The 19,000-nt window shown below is 42.1% G+C and overlaps 1 protein-coding gene, 1 long non-coding RNA gene, 1 other non-coding gene and 1 pseudogene across 3 annotated transcripts; 3 read left to right on the forward strand and 1 right to left on the reverse strand.

The window, feature by feature from the left end:
• Positions 1-3,111: 3,111 nt before the first annotated feature.
• Positions 3,112-9,165, forward strand: LOC140290782 (uncharacterized). Its single transcript, XM_072379371.1, has 4 exons — positions 3,112-3,189; positions 3,905-3,955; positions 4,054-5,191; positions 8,882-9,165. The coding sequence occupies exons 1-4, from the start codon at positions 3,112-3,114 to the stop codon at positions 9,163-9,165; spliced, it is 1,551 nt and encodes a 516-aa protein (XP_072235472.1).
• A 2,801-nt stretch (positions 9,166-11,966) lies between these two features.
• Positions 11,967-12,085, reverse strand: LOC140312788 (5S ribosomal RNA). Its single transcript, XR_011917003.1, has one exon. It is a non-coding gene; the product is annotated as a 5S ribosomal RNA (ribosomal RNA).
• A 356-nt stretch (positions 12,086-12,441) lies between these two features.
• On the forward strand, positions 12,442-12,547 carry LOC140296462 (5S ribosomal RNA; annotated as a pseudogene).
• Positions 12,548-15,389: 2,842 nt separating this feature from the next.
• LOC140292594 (uncharacterized) lies at positions 15,390-18,832 on the forward strand. Its single transcript, XR_011912574.1, has 3 exons — positions 15,390-15,462; positions 15,686-15,721; positions 18,725-18,832. It is a non-coding gene; the product is annotated as an uncharacterized lncRNA (long non-coding RNA).
• The last annotated feature ends 168 nt before the right edge of the window (positions 18,833-19,000 follow it).

Raw genomic sequence — 19,000 nt, forward strand, 5'->3', positions numbered from 1 at the left:
GATTTCCTGCGGGAGCTCTGGCACTCCGAGTCCAGCGCTGCAATATACTTTACATGTGACCACTAATAAATACTTTTTTAATAAACGATTTCTCCAGCTTGTTCTTGAGCTTCCAATGAAAAAACCGGGCTAACAAAGTACATCTGTGAACACGTTCACCAAAGATTCAGCTGCTCTTTTCTCCACTGTGGAAACCTCTCGACCAAACTCAGTAGTTATTGTGATGAGAGATTTCAACTCGTGTAACCTCTCCCAGGAACTGACGAGCTCCAAACAGCTGGTGACATGCGCCATGCAGGACAGCAACACAGTCCACACTTCTAGTCCACCATAAAACCCTCATACCGCTCAATCCCCCCCGCTGCCCTTGGACACTCCGACCACTGCATCATACAGATGGTCCCCACATACAGGCAACTGAGAAGGGCCAAACCATCCAGGACTACAGTAAGGAGGTGGACTCCAGAGGCAAGGGACAGGCTTCAGGACTGCATGGAGTCTACTGACTGGGAGTCACTGAGGGGCCCTGAGGATGACAACGGCAGCTTTTCTGACACTGTATGTTGCTGCATCAGCTTCTGTGAGCAGGTCTGCCTCCCAACCAAAACCATCACAAGGTACAATAACCAAAAGCCCTGGTTCTCCAAGCAGCTCAGAGAGCTCAGGCGCTGGAAAGAGCAGGCATACAGAAAGGGTGACATGGACACATTCAGACTGGCCAGACAGGGCCTCAAGAAGGCCATCAAAAATGCTAAAGAGGACTATAGAGCCAGACTGGAGCGTGATTCAGGCACCAACGACCCTGCAGTTGTGTGGAGTCCCCTCAGAACCATCACAAACGTCCCCTCCCCCGGACTAGCTGACGATCTCAACACCTTCTACACCAGGTTTGAGAGACCCCCTGCTGCTCCATTGTCTATATTATTGAATATATCCTCTTACCTATCCTTCTCTCCTCACTCTCCTCAATCTCAAAACTATCTCTCACTTAACTCCCCAAACTATCTCCAAACTATATTAATGCTTTCCAAACTCTAGTATCCAAACGATCCAAACTCAAAACCTGAACTGACTGTAACTCTCCATAAAAAAACACATTTTAAATGGAGACTGGGCGTTTATATACCTGTCAATACTTAAGACAAAATCTGAACCGCGTCCTGAAGCAGTCACGTCGTACGGCCGCATAGCGAAGCATAGACATATACAGTAGCGAGCCTTCTGACGTCATCATCTTCGGCTCCTCCCCTAAATGCAGCAAACCGGTCCCTCCGTTACTCCAGACAAGCCTCAGTCAGCACGTCTCTGAACATCACAACAGGAAGCTGCGTACAGGTAAGTCAAGAAAAGAATACATGTAGCGGTCAAACATTTGCAGAAATGCCTTCAAATTGCTTTGTGTCATTGGTTTGATTCCTGCAGCTGGACACGGGCAGTCAGAACATGCACCAGAGAGTGAAAAAGTTTAAATAACCTGGCTGCTATTCACAGTTAGCATGTCCTGCTAATGCTAATGCTAATGCTCTGCAATACCAGACACACAGCCTCAGCTATAAATTTCCCTAAGCCGGCCAGATGGACAAATAACATGGAGCTTTATTCTTTTAGCTGTGTGTGAAACATACTTCTGGGCCCTTTTCTAACCGTTTTTAACAGTTTTTTTTAATAAACTTCTTTCTGTAGTTTTGCTGAAATCTTTTGTCATTTAAAAAGTTTGATGATCATTGTAAAATTTAGAATAGTTCTTTCCAGGCTTATCTGGGTATCGTTTGGCTTTTTGATAAAACTGGAGCACAAACATGAAGAGGAGTCATAGCATTATTATAAAAACTTCCAGGAAAGTATCACACGAGCAGAAGAAATACACAGTTATCCTCAGTATCAGTGTCCGATTTCTCAGATTTACACTCTGAGAAAGACACCATTAAAAGACAGTCTGACTGTCCTCTTCAGAAGTGTCAGAATGAAAACTTCATTATTCAGTTTTCTTTACATATCCAATATTTTCTTATATCCACGAATCAACAAGGATTGATGGCATTATAAAAAGGTTGTACATATATTTACTCATAAAGCCCACATCTGGAGTTAAAATGGAGCTAAAATGATCTTTATTAGGAGGATCTGTGCAACTTTTAGGAGCTGATACTCTGATCTGACCACAACACAAGATCACTTTTTTCTCTTCAACTGGACACATAAGTTTACCAGTTAAGATCATTTTGTAATTAAAATAAAGGAGATTGTAGGTTATTTGGGTTGAAAAACATTTCAGAGTTTTAAGGGTCTGAGAGTTTCCTTCATCTCAAACTTTAGGTTTCACTAAAACAGCTTTCTGGAATGAATCACTGGACGAGCACTTCTGATGCCAGAAAAACACTCCTTTATATTTAAATGACAGCCTCAGAATGGTCCACTTCATGTTGTTCTTCAGAGTGTCTCAGATCAGTCAGACAGCTCCTGCTGACGTGCTGTTAGCCACACAGAACTAGATCATTCCCCCACTGAAACATCACATCTTCTCAGTTTCAAGCCTCAGTCCAGACTGAAGCTCCCTGAGAACTGAACTGTTCAAAAATGGGCTTCAGAGTGTAAATGTGACAAATCTGAGATTACTCTGTGTTGCTTTCCTGGATCCCTGACAGCTCTGGGAAATGAGAACAAATTTAGAAATAGAGAAAATCTGAACTTCAGGCTTTGGGATGATATTGGGACCCTTTCCTCAAACAGTATCATTGTCTTAATGTAGTAAAATGATTTAAGTTGATCATGTTACACTGACTCAGATGAGATTCATGGGATATTTCACACAGTGGGTGTCATTCTACAGAGAAATTTTTTGCTGAATTTGATCAAAAAGCTCCAAATATTTTGAACTGTGACCTTAGTGGGTCTTTAAAGAACCAGTTTAAAGTTCACAGGAATTTGAATAAAAACCACAGTTAAAAGTTTAATGAAATGTGACTAGATGGTTAGAAACTGTTCACAGAAAGCTTATCAAGAGAAGAAGAAAAGTGGGTGTGATTTAACATGCTGCACGCCACAGCTGGATCTTATTGTATGTACTGACAGTTTCAGACAGAGTCCATCAGTCGGAGGACCAGGACCAGAATGGAGCAGCAGAACCAGGATCCGAACCCCTCCACCAGGAACAGAGCCGGCTCATCCTCTGGTTCCACCGGACTACAGGTCAGTGTGGAGGACGCTAAAGACATGTGGACGGGTTTTGAAGTTCCGTGTATCCTCCGCTTGTTCTGGTGTTTCCTAGTTTCATCTCCTCTCTCTCTGAACTGAACTGGAGATACAGATGTGCTGCAGGCTAAATGATCTGCTGGAAGAAAATCAGTGGGCAGATTGTTGTGGTGGGCTTCAGATTTGAGAGGTTCAGGAGCTAATCTTCATTATTTGTGTTTATAGTCTCTGGATTACATTAATTAAACCTGGTGGTGGTAATACTTTAATGGTTAAATGTTAAATGACAGGTTTGTAGAGCTCTCTACCTCAGTGTAAATTGTTGTTTTAGAGTGAAGCTAAGACTATTTCCCTGTTTGCTGTTGAGCTGAATGGCTGTAGACCACTGGGTTGTAAGCTGGAACAAAGGGTTAGTGTAAAGAATGCTATGTATTACCACAACTGTTACTTTTATTAATTTAAACCATTATTCATCAACCTTTTTCAGCCCAACCTTTAAATGGTGTTTAAGTGTACAACTTGGACAAGACTGTGCTTCCTTCTATCATTTAGAATTATTGTAGCACAAATTCCCTTTCAAAGTTTCATCTTGACAAAAAATAATTAGTAAAAGAGCAAAAAGCAAGAGTTTACTGCTTAAAACCCTGAATGTGTGCTGAACACATCAGAGCATAGTACTGATAGCTGAGGGTACTTATAAACACACCCTCAGCCTTCACGTTTGATCGGAAATATTGAGACCCGTGTGGATGGGTCCGTCCAGGTCCAGTTAGAATATGTTGGTTAGCAAAGGTTAGATTAGAGAAATCTTTTGCGTTAACTTCAAAAGGATCAAAGTCTTCTTCCTCTCTGTCATTGCAGAAACATATAGCCCAAGAGGGATCCAGATGGTGCCGTTATAAGCACTGTGGGGAAGTTTTCAAAAGATCATCACATCTGAGGTATCATCAGAAGCTTCATAAAGGAGAGAAACCTTACAGCTGTTGTCAGTGTGGGGCAGCTTTCACTACAACTTCCCATCTTAAGACACACCAACGTATTCACACAGGAGAGAAACCTTACAGCTGTGGTCAGTGTGGAACAACTTTCACTCAATTATCTAGTCTAAAGACACACCAACGTATTCACACAGGAGAGAAACCATACAGCTGTGGTAAGTGTGGGGCAGCTTTCACCACATTATCTGGTCTAAAGAAACACCAACGTATTCACACAGGTGAAAAACCATACAGCTGTGGTCAGTGTGGGGCAGCTTTCACCGCATTATCTGGTCTAAAGAAACACCAATGTATTCACACAGGAGAGAAACCTTACAGCTGTGGTCAGTGTGGAACAGCTTTCACTCAATTATCTAGTCTAAAGACACACCAACGTATTCACACAGGAGAGAAACCATACAGCTGTGGTCAGTGTGGGGCAGCTTTCACCGCATTATCTGGTCTAAAGAAACACCAATGTATTCACACAGGAGAGAAACCTTACAGCTGTGGTCAGTGTGGAACAGCTTTCACTCAATTATCTAGTCTAAAGACACACCAACGTATTCACACAGGAGAGAAACCATACAGCTGTGGTCAGTGTGGGGCAGCTTTCACCGCATTATCTGGTCTAAAGAAACACCAACGTATTCACACAGGTGAGAAACCATACAGCTGTGGTCAGTGTGGAGCAGCTTTCACTACATCTTCCAATCTTAAGACACACAAACGTATTCACACAGGAGAGAAACCTTACAGCTGTGGTCAGTGTGGAACAGCTTTCACTCAATCATCTAGTCTAAAGACACACCAACGTATTCACACAGGAGAGAAACCATACAGCTGTGGTCAATGTGGGGCAGGTTTCACTCAATTAGCTACTCTAAAGAAACACCAACGTATTCACACAGGAGAGAAACCATACAGCTGTGGTCAGTGTGGAGCAGCTTTCACAGCATTATCTGGTGTAGAGAAACACCAACATATTCACACAGGAGAGAAACCATACAGCTGTGGTCATTGTGAAGCAGCTTTCACTCAATTATCTAGTCTAAAGAGACACGAACATACTCACACTGCAGATAAATGACTGGTTTAAATCAACAAATTTTATAGCATATAAGACAACGTTAACTTGGGAGCAGGAACAGTAACTACCAATCAAAAGCCTTTCTTTTGTTCAGATTAAAACTATTTTGTGTGGATTACCACCTTCTCTTGTCAAGACTTTTGTTCTGAATTTTCTGTGGGTAGCACATGTTTGAAGAACTATTGAAAGTGCTTTATAAATTGTTGGGATTGTTTTAACTGTGGCCAGCTCTCCCACCATTCAAGACAAACATGGCATCGATTATGAGTGTATGGACAGAACTATATGCAATCTGTTTGAAACTAGAAACATATTTTATTCTGTTATACTGAACATTTATATTTTGTTTAAAGTTAAGATTCACGAAGTAGCTTTGCACAAGCTGTGGGTATTTATGTAAATATACAACATCTGTAGACACAATATATAATTTCATTTTAATGTGAAGCCTAGCTTTACACTAGTCTGTATTTCATTGTTCTGCATTTTATTAAAGGTCAGATGTCAACACTTCTCATGCTTTTCAGAGATATTTTTGAAGAAAATGTGTGTTTGGTTACGAGGGAAAGTTGGACTTATATTCCCCAAAGACCCAGAAATCTTTAACAGTCTGAAAAAGGTTTGGATTTGTTCCCTGTACTTTCCAGTTAACTGTTTAATGACTGAAGTTGAAAGTTAAGGCTGTTCCAACACTAAAAGGGCACAAGGCTCAACTTCAAGCTGTGAAACTGTTTCAAATGTCTGTTGTGTTGGTGTCAAGAAAATTCTCTCAAAATGAGACTCAGAGACAATTAACACAAAACATTTATTTTCACAGCAAGGTGTCTGCATGACATATCAGGAAACTGACACAGAGTTGTCTGAGTTAAAAAGATTATACTATTGCTATTTATGCCACACAAGGTCATGAGACATTCAGTGAAACAAGGTTTAGATAGAAGCTGAAATAAGATAGATAGGCCTTCTCCAGCACCCTTGACCCTTGTACCTGTGTCGGTCCTTAAACAATACGTGGAACAGGACAATGAGAGTTAAACAGTTCTCAGCCCCACCACAAAATCTTTTCATTCATTTGGATGAAATCATCCTTTCTTCATCATATTCTCATTAATGATCAGAGCTGAGTGAGATTTCTTTGAAAAGACAGAATAAACAGGACTTGATGGCTTTCAGTTTTCTTCCAGAGCAGAAATCACAGGCCACAGCTTCAGGTCCAGCATGGCAGAGATCAGCAGGAGCAGCTTGGAGTCCAGTCTTCTTCAGCTGCTTCACTAAATCAGCTAACATGGTGCTTTTCTCCAGGACAGACCTCGGTGTGAAAGTTTTCCTGCAATGAGGGCATCTGTGAATTCCCTTCTTATTCTTTCCATTCCAGTAGCCTTTAATACAGTTCATGCAGTAGCTGTGTCCACAGGGAATAGTCACCAGATCCTTCAGTAGATCCAGACAGATCGAACAAGAGAAGGTTTCCAAGTCCAGTTTAACCCGTTTCTGAGCCATTTCCTCCCTTTGGCAGAGCAGTGTGTGACTCTGAGAGCAGAAACACCGTCTGTGCTGTGATACAAAACTAATTCCACCTCCTTTTGTTGCAGCTGATCTTCACTTAAGAGCTCCTCTACTATCACACAATGGTTTCACACATCCTCCCACCTTCAGATCAGTTTGGGGAGGGAACAAGGACGTTTCCGCTTGAAATTTATAAATCATGATCTTCTTCTGAAATGTTCACCTAAATCTTCTCCCTGGTGCATTCAAGTGCGTGACATGAAACATGAGCTCTCATACGGCTGTTGGACTTCAGAAGAGGTAAAAGCCTGCAGAGTTGAGCTGCCTGAAAACTAAAGCTGACCCTTAACCTGCAAACTTTCTGTACTCCTGGCTGGCTGGACCAAAGTCCAGAGAAGAGTCAAATATTAGCTCTTAACTCACATGTAGATTTGACCTATTAAAGGTTTGTTAAGACTGCATTGTCATTTCAACAATTGTCATCTCAAGGCACTTAAATAATATAGTCCAATTCAAGCCAATTGGAATTCAATTAATTAATTTCAAAATAATCAAATTAATTCATGTAGAGCCAATTAAAAAATAATATCCTAGCTAAGGAAACCAACAGAATGCACTGAAACTTGTCTTCAGTCTAATCTCCCGTCCTGAGTGTGCCTGAGGCGACTGTGGAAAGGAACGACTCCCTTTTAACAGGAAGAAACCTCTGGCAGAACCAGACTCAGGAAGGGTGGCCATCCGCCTCGACCAGCTGGGGTTTGAGATGACAGAAGAGGGTGAAAAAACACCATAACACCATTCAAAGGATATCTGTTGGAACAGGGAAACATAGGTTAATAACCACAATAATGTCACATGTACATAATAGCAATTGAGAAATTAAACAGGGGGAAAAAGAGAGCAAAGTGAGGAAAGGTGTGACAGATGAGGTCCCCCAGCAGTCTAAGCCTATAGCAGCTTAACTATGGGATGTTTCAGGATTACCTGAGCCATCCCTAACTGTAAGCTTTATCGAAAAGGAAAGTTTTAAACCAAATCTTAAAAGTGGAAAGGGTGTCTGCTTCCCGGACATTTACTGGCAGCTTATTCCACAAAAGAGAGGCCTGATAACTGAAGGCTCTGCCTCCCATTCTACTTTTAGAAACTCTAGGAACCACAAGTAAACCTGCAGTTTAGGAGCGAAGTGCTCTGTTAGGAAAATATCTTACAATGAGATCTTTAATATATGATGGAGCTTGGTCATTAAGAGCTTTATATGTGAGGAAAAGAATCTTAAATTCTATTCTGAATTTAACAGGGAGCCAATGAAGAGAAGCTAAAACTGGAGAAACATGATCTCTCCTATTAGTTCTCATCAGAACTCTGGCTGCAGCATTTTGGATCAGCTGGAGGCTTTTCAGAGAATATGTGGGACAGCCCAATAATAAGGAATTACAGTAGTTCAATCTTGAAGTAACAAATGCATGAACTAGTTTCTCTGCATCACCCTGAGACAGGATGTTCCTGATTTTAACAATATTACGAAGGTGAAAGAAGGCAGTCCTAGAAACCAGTTTTATATGTGCGTCAAATGATAAATTCTGGTCAAAAATAACTCCAAGGTTCCTCACTGTAGAACTAGAAGCCAAGGATCCAGCTGTCTGTATAAAACTGATACTGATAAAATGTTAAAAGTCTCCTGTGTTTCTGTATCAGCTCCAGCAGCGGTGCTGTAATGGTGATGATGGGATGAGACATGAATACCACAGTTTTTCATATTTACAGTTAACTGGAGTTGATTTATCTATTGTCAGGAACCAAAATAAAACTAAATTGTAAAAAGCTCAGGCTGAAATTATGACTTCTGTGTTGTTAGGTTCGGTTTCGACCCAGTTACAAAAATAAGATTGTAAAGCAATAATTAGAGCCACAGATGACATCATCAGGGCACTGTCAGCCAACACACTGACAGCCAGCTCCTCTCCTCATCATGTGAGCTTTAGGGGATTCTCAGTTTGCCTTGTTATCCAGTTTACCTGCACAGAAACAGAACAAGCAAAGACGGGCATGTCCACACATGTGAGCTCAGTTCAGTGTGGAGTTGGTGACCTGCAGAGTGCACATCTCCAATGTGCAGCATGCCAAAATGAAAAGAAGATTCTCAGTGAGAGAAGTTCTGGTGAAAATGAGGGAGAGGACACAGAGCAGCATGGAGATATGGATGAGCAGGTTTCTGAGGAGGAAGACAAAGTGGAATATCATCCAGAAGACACTCATCTGATGAGTCAGATGAGGAGGTCACCGGTGCTGAAGCTGCTCCTGCTGAAAGACTCAAGTCCAAAAATGGTAAGATGTGTTGGAGCTCAGTACCTCATGATGTACATGATGGCAGGGCAGCTGCTGCAGATGTCATCAAAATGACTCCTGGAATCACAGGGTTTGCTGTGACCACAATCAGTGACATCAACACATGTTTTGAGCTATTTATGCCATTAAAAAGAGTCAAACCTTGAAGGAACAAAACTCCATGGCAACATGTGGAAAGACACTGATGAGGAACACCTGGATGCTTCTTCTTTTTGCTGGAGTGCACAGATCCTGCAATGAGGCCACTGATCGCCTCTGGGACGCATCGACAGGCAGAAATATTTTCGAGCAACAATGTCACTTCAGACCTTTCAAATGATATCAAGAGTCCTCAGATTTGACAACAGAGATACCAGAGAAAGATCTGACCAGCCTGCTCCCATCAGGGATGTCTGGGACAGATGGGTGCAGCTCCTTCCACTGTCTAATGTCTTGTTTAATGTCCAATTGTTTTCTCCTCATACATTTTTTTGTATATGTTTATGCATTTAGCAGACGCTTTTATCCAAAGCAACTTACAGGTAGGCAGATAGGGTAAGGGGGCCTTGCCTAAGTACCCCTACTGGAGGTAGCAGTACCTCTCATGCAGGGGATTTGAACCCAGGTCACCCACATGAAATGTGGCAATCTTAACACTACACTATCCAGTCCAGTATTTGAACAGGAAAACATCTGTAAAACCTTTTAAATCATTATGTTGAGAATTCCAAAGTTTGACTCCTGCAGCTGAGATACACATTTGTTTTAAATTGGTTAAATTGGTTGTCCCAGTAGAGGGCCTGTGTAGAAATCCCTCCGTTAGCTCTCCTATAGCCGCAAGTAGCTACATAACAGCACCTATGAGCTAACAGAGCTATAGTACACGTTCGTTCATTCATTTTTCTTAAAGTATTGGTGAAATTAAGACAGATAATGTCTTATTTAGAGGCTGCATCGTCCCATTAACTCCGTTATATGGATATACGCTGATTGCGAGTTTTCTAAATAGCTCCCGAAGGACGTCGACTTTCGCCAAACTCTTCTGTGAGTAGATGAAACGTATTTCATGGCAGAAATAAGGTCCAGGTTTTAAAATACCAGAGTTCCCCTTTAAAGCAACTCCTCTCACACCAAAGCTATTTAACTCTGAAAGTTATATCGAATGATCAATAGTGTGAAAAGCTTTCTTCAGCTCAATGAATGGTTCATATGGTAAACTTCTTTCTGTCCGTTGCAGTTGGGATTTCTTCTGTCACCTTCATTATTGCTGCAGCTGTAGACCTATTTGACCCAAACCCATATTGACTCTCATTCAATAAGCTGTTGTTTTCAATAAAACTATCTAGTTTCTGAACAAACTGTGAAAGTATTGATATTGGTCTGCAGCTGTTAAAGCTATGTCTATCTGATGTCTTTACTTGAAACATGTGATCACCTCATGACACATCAGGAAGTTGATCAGCTTCAGCTGCTGCTGATTTGTTGGCAGACGCCTCAGTTTCTCTTTGGCTCTCAGTTTGCTGGTTCCTGGATTTCCTGGATCTGTTGACATGTCCCAGGTACTTGTTGTGTTTGATCCTCATACATTTAACTTTGTCCTTAGAAAGGATGAGTTCCAAAAAGGGAAACAGGGACTGCTTTTGCATTTGACACAGCCTATATCATGCCAATGTTCATTTGGGGCTGCAGTTTTTGCTTTAGTTTCAGACTTGTTATTAGACTGGAATGTTGAGGAGTTTCTGTGACAGATAGGCTCCAGTCCCCCTGAAACCATGAATTAAAGAAAGTGGAAGGATGGAAAGTTTTGGGGACATTTATTCATTCATTCCACTTCAGCATTTCTGTTTCAGGGAAGATTCCAACTTTAATGAAATTTTTTTTTAAATCAGATTTAATGTGAAGTTATCCTGAAGAAAATGAATATGACCACTTACAAAACAATAATGGACTTTTAAATCAGTTTTTCAAAGAGGTAAGTTATGGTTGAAATTTCTTATGGCTTTGATTTAGATTCAGTTTGACGGTCAGTTCACCCCCAGACGGTGCAACTTAACCCCTGACCCGGATCAGCTTACCTGGGGCAAACAGGAAGCCTTTAGCTTATAATTCACTTATAAAAGCTGACAGTGGTGTAGATCCTTTACAAGCACTGATGCCACACTGAGAAATACTCAACTCCCAGTAAAAGTTCTGCATCTAAAACCTCACTCAGGCAAAAGAATCAAAGTGTCATCAGCAACATTTACTAACACTTCCACCAGTAAAAGTATTTATTCTGCAGAGCAGCTCTCAGTGTTTGCTGTTAGATATAAAGTTGCCTGTTTGACAGTTTAAAGTGGCTGCACGTGCACTTTTTCTATCTGGCCTCAGTAAATCTCTGTAATTTATTCATTTGTGTTTGGAAAACATTGGAAACTTTATTTCTGAGCCCACATCAGTGGGTTCTGGTTGTTAACACATAGATGAGGAGACAGTTCAGTGTGTGAGGATAAAAGCAGAGGAGAACCTGGGACATCTGAGCAGATCTGGGATCAGCACCTTGGATATCAGCAGGGATTCTTCGGAAGGAAGGAAATGGGATGAATCTGCAGACTGCAGGAAGATCTGTTAACAGTCTGCAGACTAATGTGAGACAATAATATCTGTGTGTGTGTTTGGTATCCAGAAGAATTGAGACAGATGAAGTCACTGTGAGCTGAGCAGTGCTGGAAGATGATATGAATGAGTGACCTAAATGAGGTTTGTGTGTGCGCTCATTTCCAGTGTTTGACAAAGATTGAAAAGTGAATTTATTTGACTGATTTCCTTCCTGATGTGAAGTATGTCAAGAAGCTGTCCGTGTTGAGTGAGCAGCAGCGCCTCCTGCAGGTGTAAAAAGCTTACAGCACCTGGTATTCCCAGGCGGTCTCCCATCCAAGTACTAACCAGGCCCGACCCTGCTTAGCTTCCGAGATCAGACGAGATCGGGCGTGTTCAGGGTGGTATGGCCGTAAGCGAGAGATTCAGTCACAAATCAGCTTTATATAGATGCTGAAACAACATCTATCACTGTGTTCTGACTTCTAAAATATAATGTAACTGTTTAAAAATGAGCAATTTGTGATGATTTCATCTAACTAAGCAGCCTCGGTCTCTCTGTGTGACGCTGAACACAAAACTACACACAGGGAACAGAAGAGGTCGACAGACACTAAGTTATCTGAGAGTCTCACTTTCAGCTGCAGAGAACCAACACGAGAGAGAAGAACATGTGCAGGATCAGCATCAGCCTCTCAAGCCAATTAGGTGAAAAACTAAAAGAAACATATGGTTCAAGCAGCTATATAATAGATATTTGTTACGGTGACTTTTGCTTACGGCCACACCACCCTGAACACGCCCGATCTCGAAAGCTAAGCAGGGGGCCTGGTTAGTATTTGGATGGGAGACCGCCTGGGAATACCAGGTGCTGTAAGCTTTTTCTCTTCTCTCTACAACCTGCAGGGGGCGCTGACACACTTCTCATCCACAATCAAATCAATTCACCAGAAAGCTTCTTTTTTTAAACAAATTCTCCAGAAACTGGAAGTGATCAATGCTGGATCATCTCTGGAATCACACAGTCTTAAAGTGGAGCTTCTTCTTCTTCTGTTTCTATGCAGCTGAACACTCACATCATGATGATGACTGACATGTGTAGAAATCCTGCTCTTCAGCACATTTCAGTTCACATCCAACAAGGTTTAAAGTTCCCATTTTTCAGCTTTGATGCTGCTTCCACATCTCTTATTGTCTGTAATGCAGCTTTAGCTGTTTTGTCTGTTTTGTTGGTCTGGTGATCAGTCACCTTCCTGCTGGTTCATTTTGGAGGATTTAACCTGAAGGAGAAACTATTTATAGCTGTGGCTGGCTGCCTAAAGCCACTTCACAGGTCTGTGAGTGTGCTTCACAGCTATAAAAACACTAGAAGCTCTATACTGGACGCAGGAATCACTTGGAATATCTTTGAATCCTTCACAAGATATTCAGCCTTCGATATAACAAAGTAAATCACATGTTGGACATATATAACCTTATGTATGATCCAAGAAAGAAATCATTCACAAAATTAAAACCTCTAAATTAATTTCACTATAGGGTGAAATGAATAACTAACTATCCAGTTACATGCTGAGAAACCTTTGGTCCTGAATTTCACATCAATGCTAATTTTATACATCACATCAGGTCCAATTTCCATACACTGACGTAATGATAGGAGGGTAGTGTTATGTCTCTGTGACCGTTTTGCATTCTTTGTCCTGTTCTGTGTTTTTGTCTTAGCTTCAGGTCTGCCATGTGCCAGGCTGCGATTGGCTAAATGAACCACTCACAATGAATCAGCTAAATGAAGCTGCAGAAGATGTTTGGATGTATGCTTATTCTTTGCTTTGCTACCCGTAGGAAGTGTTGCATGTTCATTACAGCCAGCGTCACCTGAGACTGAGACTCCAGAAGCTCATCTCCAGCATTTCACACAGGAGACGAGTCAGAAATGTAAATACAAGAAAACAAAGAGATGTTTAACCTTTGAAATTCTAAATTTTGAGATATATGAGACGTTTTATGGGATATGCTTCTCAAAGAAGTCCAAATAAGACTTGGAATTATCAATTTACTGATATCAGTGAAATCTGTTGGTTTCCTTAAATAGGAAACTTTGTTTTTTTGAGTTGGACTCATTTGAAATTAATTGCATTTGATTTGTTTGGATTATGATTGGATTGAAATGAATTGGTTTATACAGTCACCGGCCACTTTATTCGGTACACCTTGCTAGTAAAAGGTTGGAGCCATGATAGCATCACACAGTTGTTGCTGATTTGTCGGCTGCATTGAATTGAGACCCGGTGACTGTGGAGGCCATTGGAGCACAGTGAACTCATTGTCATGTTCAAGAAACCAGTTTGAGATGATCTGAGCTTTGTGACATGGTGCATTATCCTGCTGGAAGTAGGTAGTAGCCCTTGGTTTATCTCACCTTCTGTCAGATCCTTGCTGTTTCTGCCATCATTATCATTCTCCTCTTCTGTCATTTTCTGGTTTCTTTGCTGTGTCGTATTTTTTCTTTTTGTGTTCTTCAATTATTTTTACCTGCGCTTTTTGCTTATTTTCTTTATAAATATTTTAGCCACACATTATTTGACTGCTGCTGTTCCACATCTGGGTCCTCTACATCATATACATCAGAAACATGGTAAATCTGACTCATTTCAAAGCCAACAACACACTCTGACAGAAAGTAAACACAAACTGAGCAGTGTTGTGTCTGCAGGCCAGTGCAGCGAGGAGAGCCTTAACCCTTAAACAGTTGAAACTAAACAATCACTTGACAACAACATGGCCCCACACAGGAGAACCTGCTCCTCAGCAGTTCACCTGCATCTCAAAGAGAAGGAACTCACCTCTGAGGACAGTAATGTCCACAGTTTGGCCAGAGAAGACGGATGGTTTTAAACAAAGTTTAAAGAAAGTCTTCAGTTTATTAATCTGGAAAAAACATCCAAACGAGCACGTGGCCTCAGGCATCACATATGTAACGCCTACTTTGAGTCTTCACCTCAAACTCAAACTATTCACATTTTAAATCATGTGACCAAAACACCATTTTGACCCAAAAGACCAGCTTGGTCAGAAACAGACGAGACCCAAACTACTTTAGCTTCAGCACTTTCATCAGCTGAGCTAGATTCACTCCTTCTGCTCAACGTGCTGCTTATCCTTCTGAAGATAATCAGACCATTGAACAGATACTGGGCCTCACAAAAGATCAGCTGCAAATCTCAGTCCATACTGGGGCCAATCAGAACTGTTTTGGCTGCATGAGCCACACAGAATCACACAGAATGTCTGAATGTCACAGCTCACTGGTGGATGTTGAAAGTAAGAAGATAAATTGTGTTGTCATGTTATAAGTAGAGTCAGATATCTAATCTGCATCAGACACAACAAGCAGATCAGTGTTGACTGTCAGCTCTGTGCATTCATATCAGCACAACTCTCCTGTTCTCCGAATTATGAGATGTGGAAATAGTTTGATTTCCTTTTATTAAAGTATTTTACTGAAGCAGCTGATTCAATGAGCGGATTTAAGAACAGAAACAGGACGTGAGGCTTTTTTCTCGGGACTCTCAGTTCAGATACACATAAGCAGCAGAAAGCAGATATTTTTGTAACATGACAGCGTAGGTAAGTGATGGTTATAGTCAGATTAAGTGTTATCATATTGTGCTGCACTATCATCTCCGTCATACCCACTTGTGGTTTGCATTACAGGATGTTGCTGCCACATATGTTACAACACGGTCAGTCTTCAGCCAGCAGACACGATGAAGACAGCTCTGCTTGTTCTCTGTAAGTAGACAAAACAACTAATGATTATAATCAGAAACAATCCTGTGACTGATGTTTGTAAAGCCAAAAGTCAGATATGAGCGGACCAGCTCTCTGATTCTGCTGAAGATTTAAAGCGCGACACTTTGAGGTCTCAGTGACAGCTGATGACGTAGAAGAAGTGTGTGACTCAGATGCATGTCTGTCACTGTGCTCACACTGTGGCTTAACTTTGATGTTTCAGTGTTGTTGAGCTCCTGCCAGACGTCTGCCAGTCATGGTAAGTTTGGACCCTTGTGTGTGTGTTTAAAGTGTCGTGTCCAGTTTAGAACTGGGCACGTGTCCGGATTAAACTGTAAATATTAGTTTATTTGATACTCTTTTTGAGGAATTTTCATGCGTGCTGCCCACCTCTCATCCTTTCCTGTCTGGCGGTTTGTTGCCTGCTGATGCAGTTTTTTTTTTGCCAGTCATTTGTGGCAGACAAAAGGATCAGTTTGTTCGTTGCTTTTTTCCATCTATTGCACTTAAAACTTTGAGTGTACGGGCGGCGTATCAAGTTTATCGTTGTTTGAATTAGTTATCCTCGTTTTTTAGACGACAACCCTTTAGAATTTTGTCATACAGTATGTGCAAAAAGGCTGCCTTTTGTTCCGTTCTCTGTCAGATGATCCCACACTGCTTAAATAATGTTGAGGTCCAGGCTCTCGGGAGGATTCATCCCTCCATAAGACCTGCTGCCACTGATCTTCAGTCCAGAAATGAAGACACCATGATGAGACTATTGGAGGAAGATAAAAAAAATTTCATTAAAAGGGAGACAAAGTAATTACAGTAGGGTATCAGGATGGATGGAAGGGTCCACAAACAGCAGACAGTTTGGATTCTTTAAATAAACTGTCACCAATTATACACCAACCTAACAACTGGGAGGTTACAGAAACATTAGGAGAGGTCAAATCTACAGTTTGGTTCATTCAGAACAAAAATACCACAGAAAACAGCAGCAGAATTATTTCACTTGGTCCAGATAAATTCCTTCATAACATCCAATTAATAATTATCAAAGCCTACTGTGAGGAGAAAACCTCACAGAGCGAATACAGAGGCTTCACCCTGAGGAGAAAACCTCACAGAGCGAATACAGAGGCTTCACCCTGAGGAGAAAACCTCACAGAGCGAATACAGAAGCTTCAGCCTGAGGAGAAAACCTCACAGAGCGAATACAGAGGCTTCAGCCTGAGGAGAAAACCTCACAGAGCGAATACAGAGGCTTCAGCCTGAGGAGAAAACCTCACAGAGCGAATACAGAGGCTTCACCCTGAGGAGAAAACCTCACAGAGCGAATACAGAGGCTTCAGCCTGAGGAGAAAACCTCACAGAGCGAATACAGAGGCTTCACCCTGAGGAGAAAACCTCACAGAGCGAATACAGAGGCTTCAGCCTGAGGAGAAAACCTCACAGAGCGAATACAGAGGCTTCACCCTGAGGAGAAAACCTCACAGAGCGAATACAGAGGCTTCAGCCTGAGGAGAAAACCTCACAGAGCGAATACAGAGGCTTCAGCCTGAGGAGAAAACCTCACAGAGCGAATACAGAGGCTTCACCCTGAGGAGAAAACCTCACAGAGCGAATACAGAGGCTTCAGCCTGAGGAGAAAACCTCACAGAGCGAATACAGAGGCTTCACCCTGAGGAGAAAACCTCACAGAGCGAATACAGAGGCTTCACCCTGAGGAGAAAACCTCACAGAGCGAATACAGAAGCTTCAGCCTGAGGAGAAAACCTCACAGAGCGAATACAGAGGCTTCAGCCTGAGGAGAAAACCTCACAGAGCGAATACAGAGGCTTCAGCCTGAGGAGAAAACCTCACAGAGCGAATACAGAGGCTTCACCGTGAGGAGAAAACCTCACAGAGCGAATACAGAGGCTTCAGCCTGAGGAGAAAACCTCACAGAGCGAATACAGAGGCTTCACCCTGAGGAGAAAACCTCACAGAGCGAATACAGAGGCTTCACCCTGAGGAGAAAACCTCACAGAGCGAATACAGAGGCTTCACCCTGAGGAGAAAACCTCACAGAGTGAATACAGAGGCTTCACCCTGAGGAGAAAACCTCACAGAGCGAATACAGAGGCTTCAGCCTGAGGAGAAAACCTCACAGAGCGAATACAGAGGCTTCAGCCTGAGGAGAAAATCTCACAGAGCGAATACAGAGGCTTCACCCTGAGGAGAAAACCTCACAGAGCGAATACAGAGGCTTCACCCTGAGGAGAAAACCTCACAGAGCGAATACAGAGACTTCACCGTGAGGAGAAAACCTCACAGAGCGAATACAGAGGCTTCACCCTGAGGAGAAAACCTCACAGAGCGAATACAGAGGCTTCACCGTGAGGAGAAAACCTCACAGAGTGAATACAGAGGTTTCACCGTGAGGAGAAAACCTCACAGAGCGAATACAGAGACTTCACCCTGAGGAGAAAACCTCACAGAGCGAATACAGAGGCTTCACCCTGAGGAGAAAACCCTCACAGATTGAATACAGAGGCTTCACCGTGAGGAGAAAACCTCACAGAGTGAATACAGAGGTTTCACCGTGAGGAGAAAACCTCACAGAGCGAATACAGAGACTTCACCCTGAGGAGAAAACCTCACAGAGCGAATACAGAGGCTTCACCCTGAGGAGAAAACCCTCACAGATTGAATACAGAGGCTTCACCCTGAGGAGAAAACCTCACAGAGCGAATACAGAGGCTTCACCCTGAGGAGAATGGCTTTAAATGGCTTCTAAAGAGTAATGTTTACTGATGAGGAGACAGAGGCCAGAAGCAGCCAGATGAACTCTGAATGAAATCTGCTCAGATTCATCCACAGACAACAAAGTCCAAAAATACACTGAAAACAGCCAAAGAGTTTCTGGGTGTCGTGTTTGATATTAACCTCATGTAGCTCAATTTCAGTCCTGCAGACAGGTGAGTTTCTTTTAGTGTTTGTCAGCTCAGGCTGCACATGTTTGTCTGAACCTCTGAGAACAGTAAGGAAATGTACTGTGTAAGTAAGAGAGACATGTTTTAAGTTAAAGTTTCCATCCATCTTAACTCAAAGGTATCTGAAGAGGAAATGTTTGTTCCTAATGAGATTTAGTACATGAGCATCTGGCTGATGGAAAAAAAAATCACCAGTTATTGTAAATCACACGGAGAAGTGAAGTGAGCCTTTAAAACATGCACCATCAGCAGAATACAGTGAAAGAAAAGATGGTAATCTGTCTTTTTGTCTCCGTCAGCCTCCCTGACGGTCACTCCCAGCTGGTCTCAGTATTTCGAGTATGAGGACGTCTCCATCAGCTGCGAGCAGCTCGGCCCCGGTGAATGGACAGTGTGGAGATCCACCACAAAGTGAGTTCACCAGCACAACACTCATGTCACAGCAGAGAGAGTTTGACTGCTCAGATCACAAACTCTGTGCAGTCAGACCTCACAGGCATCTGCTTTCTGACTCTGAGGATTGCTTCTTTATTGTCGGCCACGGCAACTGATTTCATCTGCCTTAGGTGAGTAAA

This window comes from Leuresthes tenuis, unplaced genomic scaffold (assembly GCF_036924035.1).
Source record: "Leuresthes tenuis unplaced genomic scaffold, fLeuTen1.0.hap1 SCAF_1, whole genome shotgun sequence".
NCBI lineage: Eukaryota > Metazoa > Chordata > Actinopteri > Atheriniformes > Atherinopsidae > Leuresthes > Leuresthes tenuis.